At 35.2% G+C, this 22042-nt stretch overlaps 1 protein-coding gene across 5 annotated transcripts in view; it reads left to right on the forward strand.

Moving 5' to 3' along the window:
• Positions 1–22042, forward strand: part of LOC145242175 (uncharacterized) — a 203648-nt gene that overhangs the window by 56509 nt on the left and 125097 nt on the right. For all 5 annotated transcript variants that reach the window (XM_080105166.1, XM_080105164.1, XM_080105167.1 and 2 more), the window contains exon 2: positions 1507–1597. In XM_080105166.1, coding sequence (XP_079961292.1) covers positions 1507–1597 — 91 coding nt within the window. The remainder of the gene's footprint in view (positions 1–1506; positions 1598–22042) is intronic.

The following is a 22042-nucleotide window of genomic DNA, read 5'->3' on the forward strand; positions in this document are numbered from 1 at the left end:
AATCTGATTTAAAAATAATCTTTATCTCTTATAGATCAAAAAGAATTTTTACAGGGGAATACTTTACGTTACACCGGCAAATGAAATAATAAAATCTCAGCAAATCATTTCTTCTAAAAAAAAAAAAAAAAATGTCATCTGGAGATGTAGCTCAGTGGTAGAGCATTTGATTTCAGATCGAATGATCCTCTATCCAAGCCCAGGTGTACATCACCATTTTATTTTAGTTGTTTCTTATTAATGAGTTCAATTTATGATAAAAGAGGTACCATTCAAAACTGCTGCAAATCATTTCTTCATTTGCATATCTTAAAACTAAACATTAATCAGAAGTGACTTTGCCAGGGCATTCATCAAGTCCAAATATCAGCTGACATGATATTGTAAACAAACACAGACGGAATTTGGTGAACGACATTATCATTTTTATTTTTTTATTTGTTTTGCGAATTCGTCCACCGGGCAAATTATTCCTCGTTATATATTATAATCAATAGAGGATTGATTCTATAATACACACACAATCTGCATAAATTAAAATATCATGTGGGCTGCCAGCTAGTCATTATATATATATATATATATATATATATATATATATATATATATACACAATAGTGTGTGTGTTATTTTGTATGTCACGCTTAAATTTTTTTTTTTTTTTTTCTTCCAAGTGACCGTCATTTGTTATCTTACATTTTTTTTGTAATAAATACTTTTACCAAGAATTCATAAGTTTTGGTTTCGGTTTTGATTATAGCTGATGCACCCAAATCATATGGACATATATTTTTTTTATTTTTGAAATCACAACTTTGTAATATATAAGAATCGATAGAAAATTGACTATAATAATATATATGAAATCGGCATGAATTAAAATATCATATTTTAGCGTAAGTTACAACTGGGCTATGCCGGGCGTCCTTGCTAGCTTAAATACTTTTGCAGTTTTAACAAGAGCCACAATCTTGGCCTTTTGGCTAAGACCAGGGTGTAGTATCTGTTCTTCAGATGCTGTACTTCCATTTCTTGTTCTCTTTTGGTGGAGGAGCGGTCCTTCACGACTGAGACAATTTTTATTTTTGTTCCTTTTCTCCACGTTAAAAAACGACCCTGGTGTCTAACTCTGTCCCGTGGGGAGGCATTGTAAATAGGTACAATAATATCAGGGTGTCTCTATTTACGCTGAACATCCACAGAATGCCAACATCAGTATATTACAGATGAAAGAGTCTGTTGTGGAATTTCCACAGGTCCTGCTAGTATTGGATATAGAATCAACATCGGTACCAAGAGACAATACGAAATGAATAAATGAAATGAAATTTCTCCAGTCAAGAAAATTGAGTAGCACTGGTATGTTTTAGCACGTGTGGGAGGGAGTTAAAAAGCACGGAAACTTCCGCAAAACAAAGCCAATTTGATGTACGAGGAATCGATGTCTAACATTTTTTTTTTTTTTTCAAATCAATAATTGACGTTTCTTTTTATATTAAATTCTAGAAAGAATCCAGAGTCGATGAAAATGCGTAAATCCGTGACGGCTGTTCAGGTGCTTGGAGTTGAAAAACGTCGATTGCCGAGCAAACACTATGTAAGTAATAAAAATATTCTAATCACCAAAAATATTTTCTGGTCCAAATTTTTTTTTTTTTTTTTTCATTGTTCCAAATTCAAGATGGCCACAATACAAAAATCTCTTTCATAAGAAAATCATTTAATTTTAAAGATTAAATTAGAATTTAACAAAATACGCTTGTCCAGAACTCTCCCACTCCACCCACCGGCTCATAAAAAAAAAAAAAGAAAAATCTGGAAATTATTTTATGCGAATTTGAGTTTTTCCAATACCCCCCTCCACATGTTAAGAATGGTTTTCAAAAATCTTGCAAAAGTGTGAATTTGTAACTTTTGAGTTATTTATTTGTTTTATTTATTTATTTTTTTCAATGTGTGGCTGGCATAAAGCTAAACAGCAAACAAGTACAATGAAAAAACGATGGGTGATGAAATGAGATGCTTCTCTGTCAAATTCTGGCAGAAACAATGGCCAGAGTCTGCAAGATGGGCTCTGTTAATAGAGGCTAATGTAGAGATCAAAACCAGATGTAAATCTGAGTAGATGCAAATTAGAACTTATTATTACTTAGCACTTTTATTCATTGCATCATTAAATTGAAGTTTAATAGCTCGCTAGCCAACGCATTCATCCGGCATTTCAAAATAACACTGCAGACAGACTTTTTACTGATATTTTTTCTTTAATTTTACATCATGGCAAGAAAGAAAAAAAAAATATGTAAAATAAATTTCAGGAAGGAGTATAACCCCGAAATATTAATTTTAAACAAATAAAGATTTGTTTATTTTTCATAATATTGCGTTGTAATTTGGCTTTCAAATGTATCTCATGCGTATTTTATTTTATACTTATCTAAACACGATTAGTGTAATTTCAGAATATATCTGGTTACAGGGGGTGGGGTCTTTCTAGTCAGATATTTCCATTCTATGGACATTTGTCATGAAAGTATGCCTTATGATATTATTGTACCATCTTTGGACAGAACAGGTACTACACTTTCTTTGCATTATAGTCGTGAGAAAAGTGTAGGATTTTCGTTCGAGTTTTATGTTAAACATAATGATGTCAAATCAAATTTGAAAAATTACTTTTTTTTTTTTTTCTTAAATTGTTTCTTCAGAGATCAGGCAACCCCTTTTGTTTTATTTTTTTTTTTTTTTTTTTTTTTTTTTTTTTTCGTTGCTTTTTGGAAATCAGGATATCCCATCTTTAAAAGGCATGAAGGGTGATAAAGTATGCACGAGCAAGAAATTGATCATGTAAATTATTTTTTACTAGCAGGTGTTGAAGCGCCTTACTTTGCCTGTCGTAAGATACACTTAAATATATTTTGATTCATGCAGATTTCGTAGTTGTTCTTCTTCTACTATTACTACTACTACTATTACTACTACTACTATTACTACTACTACTACTACTACTACTACAGCCAATTCTCTATTGAATATTATATTGTACCTAATATATAGTAGAGATTTAAAAAGTAAAAAAAAAAAAGACTTTGGTGCCATCAGCTAGAATCAAAACCAAAACATTTAGTGCTCAAGCCATGTTCCCTACCGTTTGAGCTAACCCAACACACAGATAAGAAAGATTAAAAATGAAACTACGTCAAGCTATGAATGAATTTTTACATGCACAAAAGTAATAGAAATGTGCCGCCAAGTTGAAATGAACATTTTGCATCCATCCAAACAAAGATTTTACTCATTATAAGCAGTCCTTGGTGTATGATTACTATTTCCTGTTAATTTCAGTGTTGTGTGACTAGTTGTTTATGCTGTTTATTGGTTAAATATTTACACAAAAAACAAACACATACATTTACTGTTTTATTTATTGGTATATTTGGGCAGCATTTTTTCTCTTATGCATATTTAGTTGAATAGGAGGGATAATCTCTGTTTCTCTTGAGATCCATCTTTCTCATTTGGCAGACGAATGTTCGAACATTCTGTAGAAGTGTAAAAAGAAATTTGCCATAGCTGCAACTGATGTTCAGTTTGTTTATACGAATGAGTAGGGCTTCTATGATGGGGAGGCGCAGGTTACAAAGTGAGATTGCTAAAATGGTATTTTTTAATATATATATATATATTTCTAAATTCATTTTTGAAGGTGTCATGCACTTGTTTTTTTTCCAAGGTAGTCACCACTTATCAAGTCCCGGAGGCCACTCGGGAATAAGGGTTATTGCATGTACAGTACATTAGTATTGGAGATTTGATAAAGTGTCTTACTTAAGGGGGCGGTGTATCAGGAATTTGTTTACATTGGACTTGAATACATCCAGATTGTAGTCGGGTGGGAAACAGGCAACCGGAACAGAGTTCCACAGGTGTGCACTTCTAAGAAAGAAGCTTTGTTCATGGAATCTACGTTTTGATTTTGGCACAGATAAGGAGTGGGGAAAATTTTTGACAGTGGTTACAGCTAGACTGGTGTTTATCGTGAAAGATTGGCGAGGGGGGGGACCAGAGATTGGAGCTCAGACGAGCACCTGCTATGGTAGTAACGATAAAACAAAGACAGGCTCGCAACGTTTCTCCTGTGGGAGAGAGGTTGCAGGCAAGAGAAAAGGGCCTACCACGAAGTCTATTTTGTACTCTGTCAAGGCAGGATAGGCTGTTTTTAGCAGCTCCGGTCCAGATGTGGCAGCAGTACTCCATCCTTGGATGTACTTGGCTTTTATACAGATAGAGAATTGCATCAGGGGTGAGATATCTTCTGGAGCGGTAGAAGGATCCTACCATTTTTCCAGCGACCTTGGCAACTGACTTGATGAATGTGTTCCATTTCAGGTCAGGAGTAAAGGTCAAGACCAGAAGCTTATCAAAACATGGAGCCTCCCCTAGACGAGAGCCACCCATCTCAACCGATGCCAGACAGGGATCAGAGCGTTGATGATGTAAAGATAGGAGCTTGGTTTTAGATACATTAAAAGTAACCAGCCACCTCCTCCCCCACTGAACCATGTGCTCAAGATCAGAGGAGAGAGAATCAGAGAACTTTTTCACTTACGGCCTTTGTTGTGTTGCCAGAGATGATCGTGTCATCAGCATAGATGTCAACGAATGATTTAAGTATGTGTTTTGGGAGATCATTGATGTAGATCAGGAAGAGAGTTGGGTCTAGGATGGACCCCTGAGGGACTCCAGCATTAATATTGAGGGCCTCTGATTTCTGCCCATCAATCACTACTCTTATGAGCCTATCAGAGAGAAATGATTTAATGATTGAGAAAACATTTCCAATGATACTGTAGCTGGAAATCTTGTGAAGTAAGCCTTTATGCCATACCTTATCGAAGCCTTTGATATGTCAAGAGCAATTGCCCTAAAGAGGAAGGCTTTGTCAAGAGATTCACTAATCCTATGAGATATAACAGTTAGCACATCTGCTGTAGATCTGGCAGAATGGAAACCATATTACATGCCACTAAGAAGCTGCGGTGGTTGACTACTTCTCTATTTAATATGGATTCCAGCAACTTACTCATGACACACAGGAGACTTATTGGTCTGTACTAAAAGGGAGATGACTTATCACCTGAATTCTTAAATACAGGGCATACTGATGAGGTTGTCTGGAATCAAGGTTCTTGATTAGCTTGGCGACCTCATGCACAGATATTTGTATGTTGCAGAGCGTGTTGTCTGTTATAGGAGGAAATACGGGGAGTTGATGGACGAGAGATTGGAGCTCAGACGAGCACTTGCCATGGAAATAACGATAAAACAAAGACAGGCTCGCAACATCTCTTCTGTGGGAGAGAAGCTGCAGGAAAGAGAAAAGGGCATCCCCCACTAAACCACGAAGTCTGTTTTTGTACTCTGTCAAGGCAGGATAGGCAGCTCCTGCCCAGCTCCTGCCCAGCTCCTGCCCAGATGTGGCAGCAGTACTCCAGTACTTGGCTTTTATACAGATAGAGAATTGCATCAGTAGTGAGATCTTCTGGAGCGGTAGAAGGATCCCACCATTTTCCCAGCATCCTTGGCAACAGACCTAATGTACGTGTTCCATTTCAGATCAGAAGTAAAGGTCAAACCCAGAAACTTGTCAAAACATGGAGCCTCCAAGACGAGAGCCATCCATTTCAATTGATGCCAGATTTCTGCCCATCAACCACTACTCTTATGAACCTATCAGAGAGAAATGATTTAATGATTGAGAAAACATTTCCAGTGATACTGTAGCTGGAAATCTTGTGAAGTGGGCCCTTATGCCATACCTTATCGAAGGCCATCGATATGTCAAGAGCAATTGCCCTAGAAAGGAAGCCTTTATTAAGAGATTCACTAATCCTATGTGATATAACCGTTAGCACATCTTTAGATCTTGCAGAGCGGAAACCATATTGCATGTCACTAAGAAGGTTGTTGACTACTTCTCTAATATGGATTCCAACAACTTACTCATGACACACAGGAGACTTATTGGTCTGTACTGAGAGGGAGATGACTTCACCTGAATTCTTAAATACAGGGTATACTGAGGTTTTCCAGAGTGTTGGAAAGCACTTCTCCTTAAGGCAATGCTTAAACAGTTTTATAAGTATGGGAGCAAGTTCTGGTTGGAACTTTTTCAACACTATAAGTGGAATGCCGTCAGGGCCAGATGCTTTACTGTAATCAAGGTTCTTGATTAGCTTGGCGACCTCATGCACAGATATTTGTATGTTGCATAGCATGTTGTCTGTTATAGGAGGAAATACGGGGATAGTTGATGGCCTTTGTCGCATAGGGTAGAATTAGCTGCAAAGTTCTTGGCAAATAGTCTGGCCTTGTCTGATGCTGACGAGATGACCTCAGTTGGGATAGAACGCACGCTTCTGTTCAGGATCCTGTTTGCTATTTGCCAAAACTGGTGGGAACCAAGCCGCTGATCAGCTGCTTTGGATTTAACGGACTGAGCATATAGCTCTCTTGCATTTTTTTTTATTACTCTTTTACAGTGGTTGCTGGCAGTCCTGAAAGCAGCTTTAGTCTCAGTACATCTATTACGTTGGTAGCTATGGAAAAAGTGATTTCTGTGCACGATGGCAGCAGCACATTCAGGGGAGAACCATGGCTGGCTGTTAGGTTTTTGTTGGAATTTTTTGGATGGTATGAATCGGTCTATGCCTACAATACACCATTCGGTCAGGTCTGTTAAACATGGAATGCAGAGGTAGGTCAGATATGAATGTACGGAAGCTATCCCAGTCAGCCATAGAGTATCGATATACAGTACGGTGAAGAGGTACGTCTGAAGACTTATTACATTTCATTTTTATCTTAACTGCTACAACAGAGTGGTCGGAGGATCCAAGAGGAGATAGAACAGAACATGAACCTAGCTCAGGGGAAGTTGTGAGGAAAAAGTTTAGAAGGCTTGCATACTGACCAGTAGTATCGGGCACACGGGTGGGTTCATGAACAATCTGAGTGAGGTCATAGGCAGTGGCAAAATCATGACAGAACCTCCTCTCGTCATCGGTTTTATTTGATTGGGTCAGCCATTCCACATTATGGACATTGAAGTCACCGCAAATGTGAATGTTAATCGAAGGATGAGCAGACAGGATGTGGTCCATTTTCTCAGATATGCTCTTAAAAGATAGTAACCCCACTGTTGTGGGGGCGATAGAGGGCAAATATAAATGCAGTGGTGTAAGCTAGTGCAACCTGGAAGCACATATAAGGTAAATTAGGGTCTTCTCTGGAGATATCCCTACCACATGGAAAGCCATCTTTGATGTAGGCACATATTCCATGCCGATCTTGGGGGTCAGATTTAGATGTGAAGTTCAGAGTATCCTTTAATTATGAATTAGTCTAGGGAAGTGGTTGGCCCTATGCCAGTTTCACTTAGAAAGAATATGTTCGGTTTCGTCTCCTGTAATTGTGTTTCAACCTCTGGAAGGTTGGAACGTAGACCCCTGATGTTGGAGAAGGAGACATGGTAGTAGAGGTCTACGTTAGAGGATGAAGTTCTAGGTTTACTACTAGATGTTAGTAGATGGTGCTGCTAGGGGAGACCAGGTGACCTGTAAGCCGGCAAAAAAATACTATACCATTTCAAGTTCAAAATGGTAATAATCACTTTCAAAATGGACTTATTTTCAAATGAAAAAATTAATCAATTTTAAAATGGATCGGTCAATTTCAAATTGAGATTTTTTTTTTTTTAAACTACAGAATTTCGCTTCAGCAAGTTAGAAGCGATTAACCGAGACGTGCACTAACTTCATATCTGGAATACAGAGATTACTTCCTTTGTAATTAACTTTGATATTAAATTTTAAATGAATTTCTTTGGAGCATTTATATTATTTTGTATCCCTTTGAAATAAAAGAATATAAAATTCATTTGTATTATATTAATTCTGAATTTGAAGTTGATTATTTCTTTTTGAACTTGAAATGGTATAGTCCTAGTCACACTGATATATGAATTGTTTTTGGAGACACATTCTTCTATGTTTTATTTATATAAAGGAATGGAAGCAGATAGGTCTTTTTGGAGTACACTACTTTTATACTATTTATTTTTCATTACATGAAACTAAAGCCGCCTACCCGTCTTTAAAGTTTTTTTTTTTTTTTTTTTTTTTTTTTGTCCCCCACCCCACCCAGTCAAAAGGAGGGTGGACCTGTAAATTCACCCTTGTCCGTTCGTCTGTCCGCACTTTTCTCAATAACTACGCCTTGGAATTTTCTGAAATTTTGCACAAACATTAAACATGATATGAGTAAAAAAAGTAACAGAACAGCTTTTCCGGGGACCCCCCCCCCCGGGGTGCCTTCCAGGTTAAAATGACTAAAATTGACACTTTTGTGCTTATTAAAAAAAAAAATTGATGCCTTGGATTTTATAAAACTTTCTGAAAAGTTGTAACTGACTGATTTCTATATAATTTTGTTTGTCTGTATTTCGCGATAACTCTTGGGTGTGCCCCAGGGGGCTCTTTTAGGGCTAAATGAGGGCAAATGACTGACTTGGTCATTTTTTTTTTTTTTTTTTTTATGTCTCGTTCACTGTGCACTCACGGGGTGGGGGGAGCATGCAGGTTTCACTTTTTTTTTCTTTTTTTTTATTAAAGTATTTAAGCAGTTTTTTTTTTTTTTTTTTTTTTTTAATTTTTTTGTGACCCTCCCCTCACCTCTTTGTATCATATATCAAGACTTGTGGTAGTAGTAGCGATGGCATAGGTCTGACTAAATGACACATTTTTTTGTTTTTCATTGTGTTCAGTTATTTTTCTAGTTCACTGAAATATACAAATAATTTTCTTGGGGTAACAAAAGATAGATAAACAAGAGGGACACTGAACTGTTTTTGATGTAAACAGATTTTCTCTTTTTTTAGCAACTATAGGTGATTAAAAACCTGTAAACAATAGTCACTGTGGAATGATCAACTGAAAACAGTCCACACAAGAGTGGGTGGTGAAAATGCCGCCAACCTTATCACCACAATGTAAAGAAAATCACTGAGATTTATGTACAGTTTTGTACACCCATACAACAGATACGATCACGTGGTTTGTGTGAATAAATGTCTTCTTTTTTATGTGGAATATGCCGGTTTGTTGTGCTGAATGTGATATTTTCTCTCTCGCGGGGGGGAATTGTCCCTGTTAGGCAAGATGGTTACACACTGACCAATCAGCTCGCAGGGTGCATTTATTTCATAAGTCCCAAGGACTTATTGGTACTACCATATCAGACCAGTCTGAAGATACTGGCTTCCTTACCTAAAAGTTGCCAAAAAATTGATGTGCGTGTTTTTTCCTTACCTAAAAGTTGCCAAAAGTTGATGTGGGTGTTTTTTTCCTCCCCCTTTCTGTTTGCAAAACTCAATCATATTCTGCAGAATCAAAAAGAAAAAAAACAATTGTCTTCCATAAAAGAATCAACTCGGATACTATGAATAATATTTGAAGATATAAAGAACTTGAAGCTTAAATCTTTTTTTTTGTTTGTTTGTTTTTTTAATTACTGGATTCGGCATTAAATAACCTGAAAAGGGCTGATATGTTTGTAAAAACCAAACCAAACGCCATAAATAAATATTTGAAAACATAAAGAACATGCTCTAGTCTAGCACCTTACAGATGCTAAACTTCTGACCGACCAACAATATGGATTTAGACAAGCCCGTTCCACAGCAGACATCCTCACTGTAATCTCTGAACGCATATACCATTCACTAGACAAAGCGGGAGAGGGTAGAGCGGTAGCTCTAGATATATCTAAGGCTTTTGACAGGGTATGGCATGAGGATCTCCTCAGGAAAATTAGATCATACGGTATCACTGGTAGAATACTTAACATAATTAAATCCTTCTTAGATAAGAGAAAAATCCAGGTTATCCTCGACGGTCGTACATCTAAACAATATGATATAAATGCGGGAGTGCCCCAGGGATCTATCCTTGGACCTCTACTGTTCTTGATATTCATAAATGACCTCCCCGACAAAATTGCCTCTGAGATGGGTATATATGCTGATGACACCACACTGTATAGCAGGCACGACAGGAAAACAAATGAACATATATCTAAAGTAATGGCAGAAACACTAGAGGATGACCTCCAATCAGTAGTGGAATGGGGGCAAAAATGGATGGTCACGTTCAATGCCACCAAGACTAAACTGGTTTCATTCAATAATTACAAGAAACCTTCTCTACCAGTTATAGCAATGGCCAACGACTCTTTATCTGAGAGTACATCTTTCAAGCTCCTTGGCCTAACGTTCACAGGAAACATGAGTTGGAACAATTACATCGAGGGCATTGCCAGGGCCGCTGCAAGGAAGGTGGGCTTTCTCTACCGTGCTAGAAAACTACTAACACCTGAAAGTATCCTGTACCTCTATAAGGCAACCATTCGCCCATGTATGGAGTATTGCTGTCATATTTGGGCTGGTGCATTGGTCTCTCGCTCCTTGACAGGGTCCAAAAGAGAGTCGCAAATCTGATAGGCCCTAAACTGGCATCTAAGCTTCAGCCTCTGTCCCATTGACGAAACGTTGCATCCCTCTGCCTGTTCTACAAGTATTTTAATGGTGAATGCTCTGAACTGCAAGCACTTGTGCCCCCACGACGTGAATACCCACGACAGACCCGACAAGCTGCAAAATCCCACCTCCACACTGTAGAGATCCCTAGATGGAAAAGATCTTTCTACTCTGGTAGTTTCTTCCCCAGAACCGCTAGACTTTGGAATTCCATTCCAGGTCACTGCTTCCCCAACTGTACTGACATGCAGAAGTTCAAGTGCAACGTGAACCAACATCTTGCTGCCCAAATCCCTACATAGTACCCCAGTAGTTGTTTCCCCTGATAGTAGCCACCTACACCAAAGTGGTAATGTGCCTTGTTTGGGGTGAAAATGTAATAAAAACAAAACAAAAAAAACCCATAAAATCTTTTTACCAAAATGACTAGATTCCATATTAAATAACCCGAAAGGGTTGATATGTCGTAAAATAAAACAATCAAACTCAAGAACTATTTGAGCCCGTTTGGGAATCACAGACGATGATCAAAGAAATTTCTGAAAGCATCCAAGAAGGATCTGTCTCTTTTTTTTCTTTTCTGCCTGGATTCTTAAGCACCAACCATTCTCTCAGGAAATAATTAGTATTCAGAGGGGAAAAAAGCAAAAAAAAAAAAAAAAAAAAAAAAAAAACGATCTCAGCAACTTTAATGGATAATCCTATTCATTGTTGCTATAAAAAGGTTTTGTTTTTTCCTTTCATGCAACGTTTTTCATTACTTATAAATACTATAGACGAGTTGATATTAAAAGCCTCTGGCAAGACTAACACATATAAATACGTATGTTTTTTTTTATAATTATCCCATATGTTCAGTCTTTGTCTTTCATGACTCGCTTTCTTTCCTCCTTACCTACAATTATATATACTAGCTGTTCTGACCTAGCATTGCTCGAGAGTATTTATACTTTAAGGTTTGTTTCATGTCGTTCAGAAAGAAACATTGTGGATTAATTGAAACTTGGATTCATTTATTTTTGTTATTCGAATTGTTCAGACTATTGTTCTCGTCTTGATTGTTTTTCTTACAACGTTTCGGCCGATGTAACCTCCGACCATCTTCAGGTGCATTCACACTGGATGTTATTGGTGAATGGTGAAAAATTGGATTCAGTTAGGTTAAATTTTTTAGATGAGGATTGATAAGTTGGATTAATCGGACGACTGTTCTAGCTGATGTAATCTCTGATCTTTTTGAGGTGCATCTTGACAAATTCTGGAATCTGTATAGTATTTTAAATGAAATATTTTGTTTAGTCTTCGGAGGTAGCTTGCTCTTGTTCCATCAGCCATGACCGAGTAGAAATCTTAATCAATTCATAATTAGTATATGTACTAAGAATACAATTATTATATAATCTGTATTGAGGATTAAACCCTCAACCTCTTATTATGACTTACCTTTTTATCTGTTGCACAGTCTTTGCAAACAATTCTATTGTGAATTTTAGGAGGCTTAAACCTATTGATTTTAGATGTGTAGTTTTGCTGCTTCTTATAAATGAAATATGAGGATATCATCCAAGATGAAAACAGTTGTTTGAATAATATCAATAATACAAACTGGATTAAATTTACTGGTTATCTTCACGTTCCTTCACCTAATATTTACAAACGTTTTGCTTGGAGCTGTAATCTACACAATTAAACTATTTTTTTTTTTTTTTTTACAAATTGCATTTTTTTTTTAAATAAGCAGACGAACAAAAAAAATGGGTTATCAATTTTTCTGTTTGTTTATTTATAAAAAAAAAAAAAATACCAAGTACAATTTGAAAAAAATATATAATTGTTTCATTTTGTAGATGACAGTTCCGGGCAAAACTTTATGTAAACAGTTTGAAGATAACAAATTTATTATTTTTATTTAATGCTCAGTTATATCTTAAAAAAAAAAAAAAAAAAAAGTGGGGGGGGGGGTGACAAACCAAAAAACAACAATCAAGCTTGCTATCACTTTACAAAGTTCTCTACTTAAAATACTTGAAACAAACTTTCATTGTTGTAAACAGAAAACAAAAACTTTTGCATTTAGTTATACGAACAGCATTACGTTCGCATTTCAGTCATTTTCATGCAAATAATTTATTTTTTAAATATGGCCAAAACAGAAATTAATAAGTGAGTTTCTTAAAAAAATAAATAAATAAATAGTCTCGAAACGAATGCAATAGTCTTGCTATCATGATCATAGAGAACCCACCATCAATAGCATTTTTGAAGTCTATTGCATATTTGGCCACGAAATAAAAAACAATATTCCTAAATAGAACCATTAATAAAATCAAAATAATCCTTGACAAAATACCGTCTAAAAAAAAAAGTATTGTTGTACAGCAATATACAATACTACAATTAGCATACCTTCTCTCCCAAATTTTGCAGTAAATCTGTTTACAATTTTACCGACAATCTTATTTTATCCCCTTAATACATAGTTTTTTTACTTTTAATTTTTTCCGATAGTATTAAGTAGTGGTGGGATGATTATCAGAATCGTTAATCGTAAGAATCGTGTATTTTGGGGGAATCGCATCGTTAAAAAATACCTTGAAATTTACAATTCTTTCATTACGATTCTCTTATATTTTTACGTTGAACTGTTTTCTTTGAAGTGAGATTAATGCTGTCAAGAATTTATGATAAAAACGCCATAGAACTTTTCATAAAATATTTAATATGATGTACAAGAATTTTATTAACTACGTTAAAGGTAATCTTTATTTATCTTAATGAGTTTTCTTTTTCCATCACATACAGAGGCACTGTCTGTTTCGAAACTTAGAGGCCCATGATTAGTTATGTTTGCACTTGCACTGAAACTTTAGGGGTCGCGAGGTAACATTGTTTTCATTTGTGAGCGAAGTTTATTTATGTATAAAACAGACTATGTAAAGTCCGTGAAAAAGTTGAAGAATACTTGACCCTTAGAGAAAAAAAGATTTTACAGTGCTATCATTGCGAGTAAATCATGTTAAAAATCAGTGTTTTTTTCCAACTGGTGACTAAAAAAAGGGGGGGGGGCTTTTTGACAATTTTTTTTTTTTTTACCGACACTCTTCCATTAGTAAATGAATTAAAAACCTCATTAGTAAATGAAAAACGTATCATGTAAGAAAAACACTACCGAAAGCAGTGAAATGGCACAAAATAGTTCCAAGGTCTAGGGGTTCATACCATGCAAACGGTAAATTTGCGGCGGGTTTGATTATCAGATTCGTTGTCAGCGACCTCGAATACCCTAAAAAAAACAAATTAGTGTGATCAGTGTTCTATTGTAGGGTAACATTTACCAAACCAATTTATTTAGATTTAAAAAAAATAACATTGTTAAAATATTTAAAAAGTCAAATAAATAAATAGAAATAATTTGAGACGATTGAATATAAAAGGCTAAAAATTTAATCGAAGATTTAGTTATTTTAAAATTTCATTTACAAATAAGAATATGCTAGAAAGTGGAATAAAATCAGCGATTGAAGCTGCAAAAAAGTTAAATTTTAAAGAGTTATCGAAGATAAAGAGAAAATAAAACAAAAAAATGAATATCAAAAGATAAACAAAACATGTTATTCCCTTTGAAATTTGATGTTATTGTATTTTTGTTGAATTAATCATGACTTACTTTTTCTTTATTTTTTAATATATAAAATAACTCCTGAAATTAATTGTTATTAATTTCATGGTGCATTAATTCATGGTTAAAATATTTGTTTTAACTTTTATCTTCAATGAAGGAAATTTTATGAAAAAAATCAAATTGTTTTCAAAATTGTATTTCCACTTTTTCGCTGTACCAAATTTTTTTCACTACACAAAAACTTTCGATTATATAATGGTATATTTCAAAACCATTCCATGGCAATCGAAATCGTTAATCAATATTCTCTTGGAATCGGAATCGGGGAAAAAATTAGGAATCGTCCCAACACTAGTATTAAGTTGTTTTTTTTTTCTCGACGCCATTTAATCTATAAGGCTGAAAATAAGCACATAAAAATACCTCCAAAATTGGAGTATATCATGCTCTGGTACTCGGCTGTTGAACCTCCAAAATACCACGGCCACCGAGAGTAAGAAGGCCTGTTAACTCAAAAATGTTTGCAGGCAATGTAGGTAAGATTTGTCAGACTGTCAGTACTATATGAGGACCATTTGAAAAAGAGCAATAAAACATTTTTAAAAAGAAAAAGGAACACACGTTGGTAAATTACCAAAATGTGAAATGAAAATTGTTTTTTTCATTTCTGTAAAGAAAACCACAGCTAGATTAATTGCTGCCCAGAGTGGGCAGTTTTTATTTATTTACTAGCAGGCTGCCCGGCTTTGGCCAGCCATAAAATAAGCTTAAATATGATATCTTTTAATTTATGCAGATTTCATATTATTATGATGCCAATTCTCTATCGATTATTATATATTATATTGTACACGATATATAATAGTGATTTCAAAATTATAAAAAAAAAATACTTGGATGCCATCAACTAGACTCGAAACTAAAACATATAGTGCTCCAGCCTTAATCATTACTGCTTGAGCTATCGTCAGATGGATAAGAAATAGTTAAAAATGAACCGATGTTAATGTATAAATGTATATTTCCACATGCATAGAAGTAATACGTTTAATCGACTTGTACCTGCCAAGTTCCAGTTTTTTGTTTTTTTTAATTTTGACCTTTTAGCAGCTGTTTTTACCGGCTAAAATCCCATAAAACAATGGTTCACCAAAAAAAAAATGCAACTATCTGATCCGTCTCGCATCGCTTTGTGACCTTGCGTCTCAGAGTTGTACTTAGAAAAAATGGAGACAGACTGACACACATAGTGAGTTTTATAAACTAATTTTGTTTTTTAGCTTGTGTGTGTGTATATATATATATATATATATATATATATATATATATATATATATAAAAAGTAGCTAAAAAAACAATTATATAATCCTTAAAGGTGTTAAATTATTTGCTATATATGAAAAAAAAAAAAAAAAGATTGTTTCATTTAACGACTGACAAGCAACGCATATTTTTTTTTTTAATTTCATTTTGATATTTGATTCATCCTGGGGGACTGCATATTTTCAAAAGCCGTTCAAATAATTCTTCCACATGCTTTAGGTTATTTTATCAGCCACTATCAAGGGTATATTATCATATTCTTTCAAAGTGTGCGCATTTTTCCATGGGAATATATTTTTGAAATCTGTTTAAAAATTTTCCAGATGTCTTCGTCCTAATTAAGGAATCACCTGGGACAGGTAGTTCAGCTGGTATACAAACTCTCAGCACAGGCTCTGGTACTCGGCTGTTGAACCTCCAAAATACCACGGCCACCGAGAGTAAGAAGAAGGCCTGTTAACTCAAAAATGTTTGCAGGCAATGTAGGTAAGATTTTTCAGACTGTCAGTACTATATGAGGGCCATTTGAAAAAGCGTAATAAAACATTTTTAAAAAGAAAAAGGAACACGGTTCGATTAATACTGGAACTGAACTTTATTCAATATAAAATATAAACATTATCTATGTAAACTTAAGTAATTTTAAAGCGATATACAATTTAATACTGATAAAACTGAATTATGAATTTAGGGAACAAACAATTAAAGAACATTAAACACAAATATTTTTTGGCCTTCGGAACAAGATAAGTGTAGTATCTGTTTTGATGCTACATTTGACCTTTTCTGTGCTCGGTCGGTGGAGAAATCTTTCATGACTGAGATTATTTTTGTTCCTATCCAGAGTGCCCCTTATTGGGAAGCTGGATTTTGCCCACAAGATTATATGTTGAAATATTTAAATAACTATTACTTAAATACAGAAATTATATTTTAAGTTTTCGTTTTCTGTTCTTCTATGTCCATTTTTTTCCACCCATGTTTTTTATCAAAATGTGTAGTGCATTAGTTGTATCGCAGGCCCTCATCAGTAATCGCTCACTGGCAGTAACCTGTGGTGTTCCTTGGAGACTAAGTGACAACAAGTCTCCCCAGATTTCCAGTGTTCTCCAACTCTTGACTAATTGTGCAGATGATTGCATATTATTGCAACAGCGTTGTCACTGATTTCTTGTTGGCATCGGCGATTGGTGTTTCCTGGGGTTTGGGTGACAAAATGCCTCCCCAAGGTATCAAATTTGAACTGCACACTTCCAGTGGATATTTGGTTAGTACTCTCCCATCTCGGTCTTTCCATCCTCCCTGACTCTTCACAATTAGTTGGTGTGGCGCCAGTCGATGTCATCTACACCAGTTTTTTTATTATTATTACTATTCTTGTTATGATAATAATAAGGGTGCTTGTGCAGTGTACGCACATGTATTTTAAATAGTATTTCCAAGTTAAATTAAATTTGGGGTTTGTATTACTGTACACATAGATTCGAAAAAGTTGTCAAAAAACAAATATATAACAAATAAATGCTATCAAAGGCAAGATAAGTTACTCTTCTACCTAACTGGAAAGGTTTTTAGTGGTTTTAGTCACTTTAAAACGTAATTGCTCCGAAAATCATAGAATGTTTATCGATATATTTTATAAATAAAAATGTTGGCATATTCGCTATTAAACTCGTAAGTTTGGGAAAATGAGTTCAAACAAACAAATTATACAAAATACTGTTAGAAACCCACCGAATATATGTCCGCATATGTCACGGTAACATATATTGAGCGAGTTTCTAACAGTATTTTGTATAATTTTTTCGTTTAAACTCATTTTCCCAAACTTACCGTGTGCAACAGCAAGCATGCCGCCATTTGCATTTTTCTCTTTAGAACATACACGGACAATCGGTAACACAGCCATATTTTTATCCCTGTTAGCATGACCACGTGGTTGAATATGGGAAACTTTCTATACCTACAAGTTGATCAGGAAGTGACGTAACGCTGTCATGTTCACTGGCCTAGTCTCTTGGTGGTGGTGAAAATAATAGCAGTTCTATATTTGTAGAAACCGAGTGATGATATTAGAAAGTTTGTGTTTGTACCTAACTGAAAATATAAATGCCCTCCTTTTCACGTGTTTGTCATTTTAAGAGCAACTCCTCTATTGACTAATCGATTATGTTAACGACTGAATATCGTTTAGCAGAATCTAATTTTATGATTGGGTTTCCATAACTCACCTTAACTCTGTGTGTGTGTGTATATCTATATATATAAATTCGTATTCCTGTCTGTTTGCTTGTTTGTTTGTTTGTTCACAATTTGATTAATATATACAAAACGTTCCTTACTTTACTCTCTCATTTATCTTCTCTATATAAATAAAATGAACTCATTTTTTCCCGTCGGATTTTGACCTTAATAGGATTAAAAATCAAGATATTTCATGCAAATATAATATGCACAAACGGCAGAACAATATCTGAGGTGTGTTATAGGCTTATTATTTCTCAAATTCCTCGATAATCTTAGATTTCTATACTTTTTCTGCTGAGAAGTCACGGCCAAAATCGGTTAAGATCAATGGAAGTGGTAAAATATTTTCTCTCTAATAAATTCCTCCTCCCCCTGCCACCACTTAACACCGTTTGGGGATCGTTCACAAGGAACAGTTGAGAAGAGAACACCGGTTTGGCTTCGTAGTTCTTTCATGTGAAGTTATTTAAAATCACTAAACTAAGCTGCAGTGCTCTGTGGCGTAGTGGTTAGCATGCTGGACAATTCACATTATATTTTCACGTTCGCGCCGACCTACCGTAGTCGTTTTTTTTTTTTTTTTTTTTTTTTTTCCTAAACAACTGGAATGGACTTTTCTTGGTGGCCGAACTGTTAACGTTGCAGATGTTTGTTTTTTTGTTTTTTTTTTCACACTTTATTTTCCTACTTTTACTCATGACTCCGGGTTTGATCCTTCCTACTTACCTACCATAACATTTTTTAAAACTCCCCCCCCCGTCCCGGAAACAAACACTCGGGCAACGCCGGGTACCCCCGCTAGTTTCTATATATAGTATGGTTCTTGCAAACTAGATACAATAAAGAGATCATCTCATTTGCATATTACATTAAGAAAAATCGATTTTATAAAATAGCGGTATCTTAGTTAATGTTTCTAGCAAGAGAATTGTTATAAGTGTTCTATTAAAATCATTATTTAATAAATTTAAAAAAAATAATTATATTGGTAACATATTTAAATTTATTTGGAATTATTATTCCAACATCGATTTTTTTAAAATCTTTGTTTTAGAGTTATTTGCCCCTTCGGAAGATAAACAAAAAATAAAAACTATCACCTAATAAAATAATTTGATAATCTCAATAAATTTCTAGGTTGAAAAAATAATTCCGAGTAGATAGAAAAATGTTTGGCTTTTATTGTTTTTTTTTTAAATATTCAAAAACAAAAAGACACTTACGAAAAACTGAAGAAAAGATTTCATGTGTTTTTCATTATTCTAAACGGTTATACAGAAATCGGTAATTTTTTTACGATGTGACCCACCTAAAAGAAATAAAGATCTACTTTTTTGGCCTAATACGTTTAAATAGCTTTTATAAATGATATGAAAGAAATTTTGAAAAGAAAGAAAATTAATATTTTAGAGTGGGGGATCACTTTTCCATATTAATTTAACGTAAAATGAGCACCCACATTTTGGCCACCAAGCGTTCAACGAGACATGTCCCCTCTAGTATTTTTTCAAGTTCGGCGATCGAGGGGGGGGGCATGACATACGACTTGTTTTTTTTTGTTTTTTTTTTTGTTTTTTTTTTTGGTGGTGGGGAGCGGTAATTACATTTAAAACATAAAACGATAAATTTAATTAATCTTTGAGACGACTCTGTACTTTCACCTAATAATTTCATAAACAAAACGAACCCCAAAACATGGCAAATTACGTTAGGGGGGGGGATTACAATGACGAAAAATTGCATTTGTTTTTGGAATTAATTTGGTAGATCTTCATTTTTTTTTTTTTTTTTTTTTTTTTTTTTTTTTTTTTAGGGGGTTCTAATTTTTTTTTGTGATCGCACGAGCATTCGCTGCTATTTTTATTGAAACAAAAGTTGTAATGATTTATTTTTACTTATTTATTTTTTTTGGGGGAGGGGAGTTTTCTTTCCAGTGCTCAATATCCAGAGAATAGTTTCTTCTCTTTGTATACCTTCTGCCGAAATATCTGGTGGAGAGGGTATCAGACTTCTTGGGGGGGGGCGATTACATGTTTTTATCAGTTCTTTTATTTTTGGAATTGTTGTGGGGGTATCCACGTTACCCATGATGAAAATGATTAGTATAGCAGGTGTGTTCCAAACGGAACTTCATGTCAACCCAGGCAACACCGGGTACCCAGCTAGTATATATATATATATATAATGGAACACCGTTTCTCGTCAAATTACCAAATTAAGCAACGTTGAGCCTAGCTAGTACCAAATGAGTGACCATTTGGGAATTCTAGGCACTGTATGTGCTCTCCAGTTTCCAGTCATCCTGAACCTCCACTTATCACTGGTATTTAACAATGTCAACTCAGAAGAGATGTGGTTGGAGATTGGGCAACTCTTGCCATAAAAATTCCACATGCAGGCACCCTCACAATGGGTATCCATAGTCTATGCAAACTGAATGAAGCTACCATATATATATTGGTAGTAGTAGCTTAAAGTAACTCTGAACGAACTTCAATCAAGGAAGAATATTACGTTTAACATTAGTTTCACATACTGGTATGTGTTGGTTGACTTTTAGAAATTAACTTTCAAACTATCCAATTTTTACAAATGCTACAAAACAATTGTATTGCACCTGACTCTATTTCCACAAACTGAGCAGAGTTTTTTTTCCCCCCAACAATATAACCGCTGATTATCACTTTGGTGTTTGTAACATTCTCTCTCAATTCTTTACTTAACATAGCATTCCTCCAAGTCATTAACTCAACAAATAGACTTTCCATCGTTTCACAAGCAAGTATTTTATCTGCATAAAACATTCCAATGAATAAAAAAGTGCTACAAAAAATAGAATTGCACCTAACCCCTTTTTTCACAAACTGAACAGAAACTTACCTTTTTTTTTAGAGGGGGGGGGGTTCCAACATTACTACCGTTCATGACTTTGGTCTTGGTTAATATTCACTTTGGGCTTGGTTAACATTCACTCTTAGTCCTTTACTTTCAATAGTATCCCTCATCGCTTTTAACTTAACAAATCGACCTTCCATCGTTTCATATGCAAGTACAGGGTGGAACAATAAAGTTGTCACCCTAAAGAACGACACTACAGCTTTATTTTAAAACTTTTATTGAAGAAATTAATTCAGGTAATTTGATTATGTAGTAGAGCTGACATCTATATGATGTAGCCGCCTTCAGCCTCAATCATCGCCTCTATACAGGTCTGGAACTGGGAGCATGCCTTTTCCACAAGTGCCAAGAGATGGAAGCAATCAGGCTGACTTTGGTGTGGGAGGTCATATTGGAGATGTTCTCAACGTATGACTAAACAAAGTAGTCCAGCAGGTTCAGGTCATAGGAGGGGGGAGCCAATGAAAGAAGAGTACAAAGTCGTAGCACTTCTTGTGAAGCCAACCCGAGTCTCTTTTGACTTGTGGGCTGGTGCTGAGTTCCGCTGGCACACCCAGGGTCTGTCAGCGGCCACCTGATTGCACCAGGGGATCACTACACTTTTCAGCACATCCAGCTACACTTTGGCGTTGACTTTCTAGCCAACTTCAAAGATATGATGTGGCCCTCACTTAAAACCACACCAAAGACCATAACCGTGGCCGGAAACTTTGAGCTATACCCTCACGGGTTAAACTGTCCAGATTTGCATTTTGAGGGTGCTGGCAATGGTCCTGTTGTCAAAACTTGAATCAGTAGGGAGTTGTACAGTGGCGCATCTCCGATCTTGCATGTTGAACAGTGTGTCACTTTTAGACATGTTAGATTCTTAGCGCTCTTAAGATTTGTACACAACTGGTTAACTACGGATGGTCTGCAACAGAAAAGAAAACCGGTTTTCATCAAACGGAAATGAAATCAGGTCGTTTTTTTTTTTCTAAGGCGAAAATTTTATCATTTCACTCTGTATTAAATCGTCAGCATCTCTTTCACAAAACCCACATGAAAATTTTCTTGTTAGAAATCATTACATCGCTTCCACAAGTAAGAAGTTTACTGGACTTTAAAAAAAATTTTTCTTAGTTTAGGTGACATTTTATTTTGTGCTGATTGATAAGATAATACTACTTAGAAGTAAAATTGAACAGCTTCATTCGTTTTCTAATGTTCATAGAATTTGATAGGTTTCCACAATGTGTAGTTCGTTGAGTTCAAGAATATAAATGCACTGCCTTAGTATTTTTCTTGACTAATAAGTAGAGCTGTGACAACAGGATATTCTTTTCATTCTTTTGACTCTCAATTATATTTCCAGCACA

This window comes from Euprymna scolopes, chromosome 21, assembly GCF_053919585.1.
Source record: "Euprymna scolopes isolate OS-2025 chromosome 21, ASM5391958v1, whole genome shotgun sequence".
In the NCBI taxonomy this organism is placed as follows: Eukaryota; Metazoa; Mollusca; class Cephalopoda; order Sepiida; family Sepiolidae; genus Euprymna; species Euprymna scolopes.